The 12,237-nt window shown below is 39.3% G+C and overlaps 1 protein-coding gene across 1 annotated transcript in view; it reads left to right on the plus strand.

Annotated features, from left to right (window-relative positions):
• Positions 1 to 10,615, plus strand: part of EIF3H (eukaryotic translation initiation factor 3 subunit H) — an 87,985-nt gene extending 77,370 nt beyond the window's left edge. The window contains exons 6-8 of the mRNA XM_071553951.1: positions 4,775 to 4,895; positions 8,202 to 8,334; positions 10,357 to 10,615. Coding sequence (XP_071410052.1) covers positions 4,775 to 4,895; positions 8,202 to 8,334; positions 10,357 to 10,454 — 352 coding nt within the window. The 3' untranslated portion in view covers positions 10,455 to 10,615. The remainder of the gene's footprint in view (positions 1 to 4,774; positions 4,896 to 8,201; positions 8,335 to 10,356) is intronic.
• Positions 10,616 to 12,237: the final 1,622 nt, after the last annotated feature.

Here is a 12,237-nt window from a genome sequence, read left to right on the forward strand (position 1 = left end):
CCTGACACAGAAAGGGTAAATGCATTGCCCAAAGGCACACATCAAAGTCTGAGTAGAAAATGGAATGGAGCTCAAGACTCCTGACTTACATATCTCATTTAAACAAAATCCTCTTAAACAGCATAGGTTGAATTCTGGCTGAAACGCTGAGATTGTAAATAAATTCTCCTAAGAAGTGGGAATGGTCCTTAGAAATTTTTAATCAGAAAGATGTTCTTTGCCCAGCAATACCTCTCTAATCCACCCAAAGCTGTTCCCACTGGGAGGAAAAACGCTGTGCAGGGTGGCACCTTTCCCAAAAAGCAGTGACTCTGAGAGAGGCCTCAGTAGAGCTGATGGAAAGTGTTAAAAATGAGCAGCAGATATCCAGCATTTTCTTATGCTTCCCCTTACTGCTCCTTGTTCTCATCTTCATTAGCCATGGTGCAAGCAAACTAAGTGAGGGGATCCAAATACAGCAACTGTAGGCAAGTTTATGGGGGCATCTGTTTTGGACATCTCCAGCTTCAGAATTGTTAGACGCCAAATTTTGGTGCCTGGGTGCAGCACCATGACTCGTATCTCAGAGGGAGTAGAGGCACCCAGGCTTCTGGTCCAGTGTGGGCACTTGGGCTTCCCCAAAAGTGTGAGCTGAGACCCGTGAGCTGTGTGTAGAAACAGCTAAAACTAATGAGCAGGACACAGACAGCTGAGAATGATGTGAATAGTCCTGCTCTTTGAAGTTTGGGTATCTGACTTGAGGTTTCATTTTGGGTGTTTCAGACCTTTAGCAAGTGTGTCTGGAGTCCTTTTCTGATTAAAGATGCTGAAGTAAATGTGGGCTTCATGTGTAGTTCCCCATTATGAATCCTACAGAAGCGGAGCCAGTTTGAGGTTCCTGTCCCAGCTGTTTGCCTCATTCCTCCCCACTACCCCATTTCATCTCTACACCCCTCCCAGCCTCAAAAATTTTTATTCCTTCATCTGTTCCAGAATATGGCTGTGAAAATAGCTTTGTAGAATAGTCTGATGGAAAAGGGCAGACACCCACTCTTCCCTTCCAGCCCTTCCCTCAGCCTCCCTAAGAAAAAAAAACCCAACAGGTTTCTTTGCATTTACAGTAGACTATTTCACTAAAAGAGTTTGAAGTGTGCCCACGCAAACAGCTGAATCCATACAGCTGAGAGTGCTGTAATCTTTGGGCAGAGAGGGAGAGGCAGGAAGATGCAGATGCTGCAACCTCTTAAACTGACTTTGCTGCCAACAGTAAACTCCACCTTTGCTCTCCTTAAAAAGAATCTGCAAAGGGAGGCTGTGGTGGTATGAGCAGTCCCTAAGAAAGAGGAAGGCTTACATTCAGGTCTCTTAGCCAGAGCTGTATCCTAACTCGATGCCCTTGTGTAGTGAGTGATCTGTGAGTTCAGTTACTGTACAGTTGTTGCTTTCTCCTTCTGTTGCTGGAGGACTGCAGCACTGCCAAATGCAAGACTCACCAGCAGGAAGAAAGAAAAGATCCCATGAGTGTTATGTGCAGATTAGGCTACTCTGTTCACAGGTTTCTGCTTCTCACTCTCAGAATTAATTGACCTTTGTATTTGATAATTGTTAAACAAGGACTCAGAAGTAATCCATATGTCAAGGACCTGATTTCATATCTGCCCTTTTGGGTGAAGGATTATACCCCACCAGGTATAAGGCTGTTAGAGCAAAAATGCACAACACAAGAAATTGTTTTCCAGGCTACACTTTCTAGTCTATGTTCTAAACAGGCTTCAACAGTTTCCCTGTGACAGCTCCTTTTGGGCATTTTTGATTATGCCATCTAAGCTACATAGGTAATATCAAATGATGAATTTCTGGAAGTGTTACAGGTCACTCCCTACAGGTGCATGATGCTGTTAACAGTTCTGGTGAAGAGTGCTCTTCATTAGGTTGTTTCTTCATTAGATGTGTAGAATCCATGACAGATTTTTTTTTGTAATTTTGATGCTGTTTTTCCCTCTTATTATCTATATTCCCAGAAAAGAACACAGTTTTCATGTGTGAACTTTGTGATGCTTAGTATGAAAGCAGTTCTGTAGCTGGTAGTTTTATACTATGAAGATTCACCGATAGCAGTGTGGTGGTCTCCTGGTGCTATCTTAAGGTGGAGCTGTCTTCTAGTTCAGTTCAAGAGTGTTCTCAGATCATCACCACTGGGTGCTCTCAGACCTGACTTGTTTCAGATGAAACTAAACTGAAAAGAGGCATTAGGAGGATAATTACTGTGCTTCAGCCACTTTCAGATCACTGGACCGTGTCAGAAGTAGTGATGAGCCCCCCCTGAGACACATGTAGCATGTCCATTGGTTTCTCAGCACCAGCTGTTTTGCTTTATAGATTTGCTCTTGTTGTCTATACTACTCACTAATTTAAATGTAAACTCAGTTTAATCGACTCCTTTGCTGAGTCTGCTGACTGAAATGCATCCATTGAAATTGCAGTTTCTTTATTACTGATGTCCCCAGAACAACAACAAAGCCAAATGCTGAGCTCCACATTGTCTACATTTGACTGTCACAGAGCCCTGTAGGGAAGTGAGTCTTGATGAGGATGTCAGCAGCATTTACTGGCACCCTTTTTAAAAATACATAGATTCTTTTAGTTGCAGTGGTGCATAGAGGACATGCAGGTACCTAGCAGTGTGATCTTTGAGGTACTAAAGGACCCTTTGGGCTAATTAAGTGTGTGATGAGTGTTACGGGTTGGAGCAATGTGATCTACATTTTAAATATCACCAGAATAAACTTCAGCTGAATAAAACTAGGTAAAACATTGTAATACATTTTTACAAATTACTTCCTATAGGCTTATTTTTTTAAAGAAATGGAGCAAAAAAAGAGTATCAACTACATGAGAGCTGAGGAAAAAGCTGGCCCTGTATTTGCAGCATACTTATCACTTCATGTCTCAGTTCACATCTGTTTAAGTTATCTGTTTTTAGCTTTTTGTTTCCCTGGCAATGAGAGCAAACACTGTATTACTGCAACTTCTAACAATAACTCTCTGTTTCTCTATTCTGCTGTACTAAGCTGATCCCAAAGAGATCACATAAAATCATTCTTTGTAACCAGCTATATTTCACATGGACACTATCTGTAAAATAATTATGTATTTCTGATATGCACATACCCTACAAGGCCATTAGTGTGTACCTACACAGGCATTTCTGATAATATCCAGTTCTAACACAAACTCTGTATAATATAAATGCTATAAAAAAATGGAAACATGCACGCCCCTAGCCATGGCACTATTCCAGTTTTAAATACCATGTTCTTGAAATGTTCAACCAGAAAAAAAACCCTAAGAAGTTTAAAAATAATTATTATAGTGGCGCCTTTCTTGCTGCTGTGTAGCTGAAATCCTCCTCACCATCTGCCCCTGTATGCAACTGAGATTTAACTCTAGCTTGTAAATAAATTGTGGTCTGAAGTTAACTGATGCAGACCTTTGTTCAGTGAGTGAAACAGCTGTCCCAGCACTCAGAGATCAGGGTGTCTCCAGCTCGGTTCTCAGCAGGTATCCTCTGCTGCCTCAGTACATTACCAGCTTCTGTCTCCAGCTAGGAGTTCTGTGGATTTGGGGAATAATTTAACTTAATTTAACAAGTGATGTCTGTAGTATCATATGTGCGGTTCTCTTTTTACTTCATGCCTTTGTTTTTCAGTTAGAGTTTCTCCAGTCCATAGGCTGTAGGATGGCAGGAATGCATTGTGAAAGGCAGAAAGAATCTCAGCAGTGACTGAAGGATACGATTCTGGAATTGAAGTGCACCAAAGTTCTTTATTGGAAGGAAGCTCTCATGAATTATAGTGAGGAAGAGAAGGATGTAGTTTAGCTTTTTGAGTTGTTGGTAGTCAGCTAAGTAGGACTGAATAAGGCTTAGATCAGAGCCAACAAACTTAGCTTTTGATCAAAGAGATCAGTAGAGAGCAGAAAGTGTCGTTCTTTGCTGCTCTACCCTGTAAACACAATTTAGGATGAATACTGTCTCCATGGGCACCAACCTAAAAACTTCCAAAACTTTGGCTTGGAAGCTATACCTTAAATTGAACATTCCTGCAAAATACTGAATCCATTGCTAAAAATGGTAACAATAAAAGTTGTTTAACAGACTGCATTTGTCTGGCCAAGGCGGTAGATCGCGTAAGTGGAACGGGACGCGCCCAGCCCTGCTGCTTCCATGTTGGTATGGAATGTGGAGCTGGCTGCACTGGATGCAACAATCTCTCTCCACAGCTAAGATCAAGCAATGTCTGCTGAACTTCCAGGCATAGTTTGATAGACAAGTTACGGGATGGAGTTCTCAAGAATATTTAACTACCCCTGCAGAGGGATAGTTAAAAATCTGTGAAAAACCTAGTAAATATAACTGAAAACCAAACTCTTTGAACACATCTCCTGGAATATTGCTTGGTTTGCATGTCACAAAAGCATCAGACTTTTTCTTTTAAATGTGTGACTTGTATCTGTAATAACTCCAAATTCATGCAAGACATTGTTTTTTCATTACCCTGAGGTTCCTGAAAAGACCAAAAATATGGGATCTGCAATGGGGCAAAGATGCAAGAGGAGAAAATGCCATGTAAAGTATCATAAGATGAATATATGAACAAAGATCATAAGGAACTTGAAAATTTGCAAACAGTGCCATTAGTGCAAAAATGATTGTCAAGTAATAGAATTAATTTTAAATTTTGAATCTGATTTTTAATAGTAAATTTAATCTTTCATGAATGTTTCTGTATTTCAGTAATCACCTTGGGAAGAGTCTGCAGCTACTGATGGACAGAGTGGATGAGATGAGCCAAGACATTGTTAAATACAATACTTACCTGAGGAATGTAAGCAAACAGCAGCAGCAGAAACACCAGGTTGGTAACATGGAAAAAGCTATATGAGTGCATTTGTTTTCCACAAAATACAGTTCCACAAAATAGTGTTATCCAAGACAGATGAATTGGGATCTAGCCAAGATAAAACTCTTACAAAAACATACCTGTTAAGTCATGTGGTGGGTTGACTGTGGCTGGATGTCAAATGCCCCAGAAGGCCACTTTACTGCTCCTCTCCTCAGCTGGGCAGGGAAGGAAAAATACAGTGAAACTCTCATGAATCAATGTAAGGGCAGGGAATGATCATCTACCAGTTACTGCCATAGGCAAAACAGGCTCAACTTGGGGAAATTACTTTAATTTATTACCAGTCAAATCAGAGTAGGATGATGAGAAATAAATATTAAAACACCTTCTCTCTGCCCCTGCCTTTTTTCCTGGGCTCAACTTCACTCCTGATTTTCTTTCCTTTTTTCCCTCAGCAGTGCAGGGGTTGGGAGTGGGGGCTGCAGTCAGTTCATCACACATTGTCTCTGCCACTCCTTCCTCCTCAGGGGTAGGACTCTTCACACTCTTCTCCTCCATGGGCTGCAGGGGCACAGCTGCTTCCTCTTGATCTTCACCACGGGCTGCAGGGGAATCTGCTCTGGTGCCTGTAGCACCTCCTGCCCCTCCCTCCTCGCTGACCTTGGTGTCTGTAGGGCTATTCTCTGTCATACTCTCATTCCTCTCTCAGCTGCCATTATGCAGGACTTTCCCCCTGGACTTCTTAAATGTTTTATGCCAGAGGTGCTGTCACTGTCGCTGTTGGTCTCAGCCTTGGCCTGTGGCGGGTCCATCTCAGAGTGAGTGGAAGTTTCTGGCAGCCTTTCACAGAATTCATCCCTGTAGCCCCTGCCTCCTGCTACCAAACCTTGCCACACAAACCCAATACAAGTAGATTTATAAAATGTGGTAGTCAGGGAAATGAATTCACTTCTAGTGACATGTAGTATGGATTTGGCTTTCTTTGCTATTTTACATGTGTATTAGTAATTTATGATAAACCAAAATAAATTATAAATACACCATGGCCATAGGGATCAGACATTCAGTAAATGAAAGACATGAAAGTACAAGCTTCTCCAAAACAAACTGTTCTAGTACCACCACATGCAGTCATGCATCTAGAAATGAGGAAACATAGTCCAGCAGACTATGAAGGCAGCGGACTGTTCTCTGATTGGAAAGAACATTTTAATTATGTTTTGCATCAGTAGATAGTAATACTGATTGGGTGATGGTGATTTTTAATTCCTGGTGCTAAAGGGTCTCTTTAAAATCTAAAGCATTCTGATTAGAGAATCTTGAGTAGAAGGGTTGGACAAGGTGACCTCTCGAGTTCATTTCCAACCTCAGCTATTCTGTGATTTGAAGGCATTATTACTTTCTTTGCTCTTTGTGCCTTTGATAAAGCAATGCTCTGTCTAACTATAGAAGAAGGGTGGTAAATTGGAAAATAGCACTATGAGAATGATTTAAAAGCCCTGAGAGCAGATCTTGGTGAATACAATTCACATCAGGTGATAAGTTAAAAAATTACTTGCTTACTCAAGAAATACCTGCATGAAGAATAAATTTGAACTCTTTAATCTAACAGACAGAGATATGACAAGATTCAATACTGGCCAACTGAAAATTGGCCAGACCACTTCTAAGATAAAATATTGCAGGTATTGCCACACAAAGTAAGTGATTATTAAGCAGAGCACCTGTGGTTGACGTGAAATGCTTCATCACTTCCTATTTTAAAATCAAAATTGCCTTTTTTCACTTAGGTGAAGTGTAGCATGGACAGGGAATGCCTTAGGGAAGCAGCACATGATCAGTCGTCCTTCCTGGCTTTGTAATTGCTGAGGACATAGAAACTTCATGCATGTTATCTTCAGAAAATTTGTTTTCCTTTGCTGCCTAATTTGAATAGAAAGATGGCATCTACTTCAAAGGTTTTTGTTAACAACAAGGGGATCTATTTATTTTGAAAAGCAGAGCAAAGTAGGTTCCATGGTGTCTCATTTAATTTCTTTACTAACTATAGCTGCTTTAGTAGTGGCTCATTGTGGCATAGTTAGTGGTCGTAACTTCATTTTTAAAATGGAGCAATTGTGATTAAGAGCAAGCCGTTTCAATAAAGAATAATAGGCAGACTGCTGAGAAGTGAATGGGGTAATGCAAAGAAAGAAGAATCTACATGCAATTCACATACAAATATGGGCATTTAAGATTTTATTTTTAACGTTGTCCGAAAACATGTATTTGTCACTACTACTGGAAAAAAATTACTTCATTTGATTATGCCACCAAGTAAGAACTGTTTTCATACTGACAGAATTACAGATATATTTAAGTAAGTGAGAGAAAACACCCTGTACTCTTCGCCTCTTTATTTTCAAGATGTGTGTGTGTGTGTGTGTGTGTGTGTGTGTGTGTGTGTGTGTGTTGAATAGGAGGGCTTTGAAGACAGACTGTATAACTAGTTCCTGGCTGTGACATACAGTATGAAATCTCACATACATGTTTTCAAATTCATGTACTTCTGCAAGAACAAATGTTTACCTGATAGCTGCAGAAACAGTATGCTTCAGTTTTTATAATGTTGGAGTAATCTGTGTGGGAAAGAGAAGCACTGAAAACAAATATTTATTTTCTTTTATATATATATAGCAGAATAATTTCTACCAGCTGCTACTCTAGTATATCCTCTGGTAACCCACACAGAAATGGCATCAAAGTGGCAGAATAGCTAAACTGGAATGGAGAAATGAACTATTGTGCTTAGTTTCAGCCACCACCACATTGTTCTTAGTTTAGAGTTAATATTTGGCTTAAAATACCTTATTTAATCAAGGTCGTTTCCCCTTTCACATTAATATTGTTATGACCTTTAACTTGCTTAAAATGAAGAAATCTTAGTTTATATAACTACCTGAGGTAATGGCTTCTCATACCTACATATCCCAACCTTGCTTTTCTCTATGGGACAGTGAAGGCCTTTATCTACCCTTCTGTATTCTTTCGTTCAGATTAAGCATTTCTCTCTGAAAAATGTTTAAAAACTAACCCCACCACCTCAGTACCACATGATGCAGTGTCTCACTTAATTAAGGTGCCAGTTGGTGGGGTGGGGACAGCTTGTTGCCAGTGAATTGAAGTAAACTGTGAATTGCACTGGGATTGTTTGAAATAACTTGAATTGCATTGAATAATTTTGAAAACATACTTGCTGATTAGTAAAAAGCAGCTGAAAAGAACTTTTTGCAGCTTTGGAAGTCCTGCTGCATTCTGAATCTGTTGCTTTATTTTCAGTACCAGCAGAGACGTCAGCAAGAAAATATACAGCGTCAAAGTCGAGGAGAACCCCCTCTTCCCGAGGAGGACATCAATAAACTTTTTAAACCACCACAGCCCCCTCCAAGAATGGAGTCACTCCTTATTGCAGGTAATGTTTAGCAGCATTTTCAAGTCATCTTTTCCTATATGAATGTGAGCTTGAGAAAAAGTGCAGTTGTATCCTTTGAAAGCATCTTACCTTTGCCACTATGGTGTGATATTTTGGCATTGGTAGCATTCCAAATACTGTCCTTGATAGGTTAAATTTGTGATATTAAAGGACAGATGAAGAAATACGCACAGGACAGGGATGAGTGGGTGTAGCTGTTACCTGCATTCATGCCCCAGCCCCTCCCTCAGCTCCAGAAGTTCAGGAGCTTTACAGACAAGAGGCAGCAATAAGCTGTTGGGGCTGGAACTTCTGATTTAGAGCAGCTGACTGCAGCCCTAAGTTATTGATAATATTTCTAGGTTTGAACTGGCTGTTGCAGCAGCTGAGAAGGCTTTGTTTTTAATTTCAAATAGAGTGGGGATGACTTTGTTGATTTATGAGGCAGAGATTTAAGGAAACTATCCCCATCTTCTTTGCACCTCAAGGGAACGAAAATATAAATGGGAACAAAGCATAGATAGGTGTAGGTACCACTCCCCAATTTCCTGTTTGCTGTCGTCCTGTGGGGCACAGCGTCAGTGCCTGTCCTGTGCCTCCTGGAAGGGTGAAAATACCTGGGACTTCACAGTGTCAACAGACAGCAGACAACCTAGATGCTCAACTAAATAAAATATATTTGAAAAATGTAATGAGAAAGCAAATTGTTTAAGTAAGCTGGCTTTTTGGATCAGATAGCTCTCACCTTGTTTTGTACTGAGAGAAAATTAAACCAAAATCCTACTAATCCACTGTACAGGAAAGAGTACTTTGATGTTAAAAAAAAAAGTGAATTTGAGTTACCTGTCTTAAATTCTGAAGTGACAAAAAGATTATTATTTTAATATTTAATACTTTCACACTGTTAATAAAGGCTGCTTTTAGAAGAAATAATGTTCTTGATTTATTATTCCTTGCAGAGTCTTTAAAAAAAAAGCTATTGTTTTGATAGTTTTTACCAGTTACAGAATCCTACAGCATTAAAGTATTTAAACATTCAGCTCTAGCATAGCTTATAAATGCAATGGAAGTGTGAATGTGCGTACACGTGTGTTTTATGAAAGTGATAGCTTAGGATGAATCATCTCTCACAAGAGGAGATATTGAAAAATATTATACTTGAAGGAAAAAACAGTTTTCAGCTAGAACACTTTCTTTTTTCTTTTACTATAGTCAGGGGAAGAATTGAAAGCATCCAGTTAGATGAAGTAAAGTTTGTGGATAAAGAATTAAAGTTAGCTCTTTTGTCTCTGAAGCATTTAAAAACTTTTCAAATAGAGCATTACACTGAGAGTTTATTGGCCTTCTAAACAGCCTTAATTTTGATTAAACTGACGTCATGTTTTGCTATTCCTGGCTAACAAGGGAAGTATAAAAATGTTTTGATGGGCATGTTTGATTTGTAAAGCACTGACAAATCTTCATACTCTGATTTTTGAAGTAGTGAATAAAGTTAGTGAATAAAGTAGTGAATGAATGTTAGGTGGAAAAAAAAGCTAGCAGAATGTCAGACAAGAGTACAACAATTTTCAATCTGCTGCTGAAAAATATTTATTACCAATATTTTAATAGGGACAGCAAATGCATAAGAACAGAATTGAAATTCAGTCTTAAAGTATTTTTAGACCAACTAAATTGAAGAATTAATGTGGTTGATCTTTCTACGCAGCAGCAAGAATTGTTTATTGTTTTTATCGTCATATGTATTTTCAGAAATTGTATGTAATATTGTTGGAAAATTGAGGAGATTTTTGAGCATGTCAGTTTGCCTCATCCCCTAAGTTAGCTTTTTCTTTTTCTCAAACCTGTTTGGGAATCCTGAAAAGGTAAAATTCCTATGTGTAGAGTAGTTGAACAGTTTTGGTTGCTTCACTCTACAAATCCTCAATGATTCACACACATTGGCTTTTTTAAAATTATGTTCTAGGGTGTCTTTCTGAATCTCAAAACTGACAAGGGTTTGCTCTTCTTTTCTTTTGACAGGTCAAATTAATACCTACTGTCAGAATATTAAGGAGTTCAACGCACAGAACCTGGGCAAGCTTTTCATGGCTCAGGCTCTTCAGGATTACAACAATTGAAGAAACTTTGCTGTAGCCCTCAACAAGAGAAGTTATTTACAGCTTTACACTGTTCATGATCATCTTGAAAATTTATTATATTGGGAAGAGAGTCTTGTAAAACAGTCACCTTGGTTTGTGTAGAATTCTTGTAAGAAAAATAAAGGCAAATTTTAGCAATATTTTAGTATTTCTGTACTTGTTGGCCCTATTGAACTGGAATTTTCTGTGGTCACTCAGGTTTTATTTAACTTGGAAATAAAAACAAATTTTGCAAATGTTCAGTATAGGTGACTTACAGAAGAAATTTAAGATTTCCCAGTTTTGGTTGAGAAGTTACAACTGTAACATGCTAGACATTTGGGGCAGTTGTTCATTTTTATTTTCATCTCTTTGGACACTCTGGTGCAATGGTCCTTCCATATAACAAATGTTTCATAGACAATTAGACCATACAAAACCAGTGGGATGTGGTGACTGATCCCCACCATATTGTGCTCAGCTGTGTTCCCATTTTCTCTTGCTGCCACCAAGTGGGTTGAAATCAGAATCTTGAAGTCAAAAACTGGAATGAAAACCAGATAATAGTTGGACTTCATGATCTGAGGCTGAGGGAGCTGGAGTTGTTCAGCCTGGAGAAGAACAGGCTCAGAGGAGACCTTATTGCTCTGTGCAACTACCTGAAAGGAGGTTGTAGCCAGGTGGGGGTTGGTCTCTGCTCCCAGGTGACAAGCAATAAGATGGCATGGGCTTAGGCTCTGCCAGGGGAGGTGTAGGCGAGATTAGGAGGGAATTTTTTATGAAGAGAGTAATCAGGAATTGGAATAGGCTGCCCAGGGAGGTGGTGGATTCATTGTCCCTGGTGGTTTTTAAGGCTAGACTGGATGTGGCACCTTGTGCCATGGTCTAGTAAGCACGGTGGTTGGGTCAAATGTTGGACTTGATGATCTCGGTGGTCTTTTCCAACCTGGTTAATTCTATGATTCTGTGATTCTATGATCTTGAAGGTCTTTTCCATTCCAAATGATTCTGTGCAATTCATTGGGGCTACTCAAGTGTTCATGACAGAAGGGGCAGAAGCAGCCAACCTAGAGCAGCAGTGTGGTGTCAATGGGCAGCACCTGCAGTAGCTTTGCCATCTGGATGAGCCTTTATTCCTGAACTCGAGCTACTTATGTTTTTATTGAGAAAGTTAATTTAAAGGTTGAGTATGTGGCAACTCACACATGTTACTGTCATTGATTCCTTCTTGAGTTCTTTCTTCTATGTCTGTCTTTGTGTGTTGAGTTCTGAGAGCCTAAAATGGCTGAAGGAGTGTGGTTTGGTCTTTTAAAATAACATCCTCTAAATATGGACCTAGCATGGAATATTTCAGCCTCTAAAGTGAATGTTTTGGAAAGTCAGAAGTGTGTGAGAACGAGTTTAGACTAAGAACTTACTCTTTTCCAATCTAAACTATAGTGTTTGCAGTATTTACATAGATATGGATGCAAATTTTGCTCAGTCCTTAAATATCCGGCAAATTACCAGGCTGATCTTTTACTCCGGAAATTTTGGGCACCTTTTTTGTGTTCGCTTTCATACAGTGAACTTCTCTGAAATCAAAGATTACTTAAGTATCCTGCTATAGTGCTACATGAGTGAGTTTCATTTGCTATAAAAAAATACGCAAATGGTGTTAATTTTTCTAGTTTTCTGTAGCACCAAAATAAGCACCAGGAAACAGAAGTAGGAGCAAATAATTAGGCCAAGATGAGATATTTGAGAGAGAAAAAGTGATCTTCTGGATAACTGGGAATACAGG

The sequence above is a fragment of the Pithys albifrons genome, chromosome 4 (genome assembly GCF_047495875.1).
Source record: "Pithys albifrons albifrons isolate INPA30051 chromosome 4, PitAlb_v1, whole genome shotgun sequence".
Taxonomy (NCBI): domain Eukaryota; kingdom Metazoa; phylum Chordata; class Aves; order Passeriformes; family Thamnophilidae; genus Pithys; species Pithys albifrons.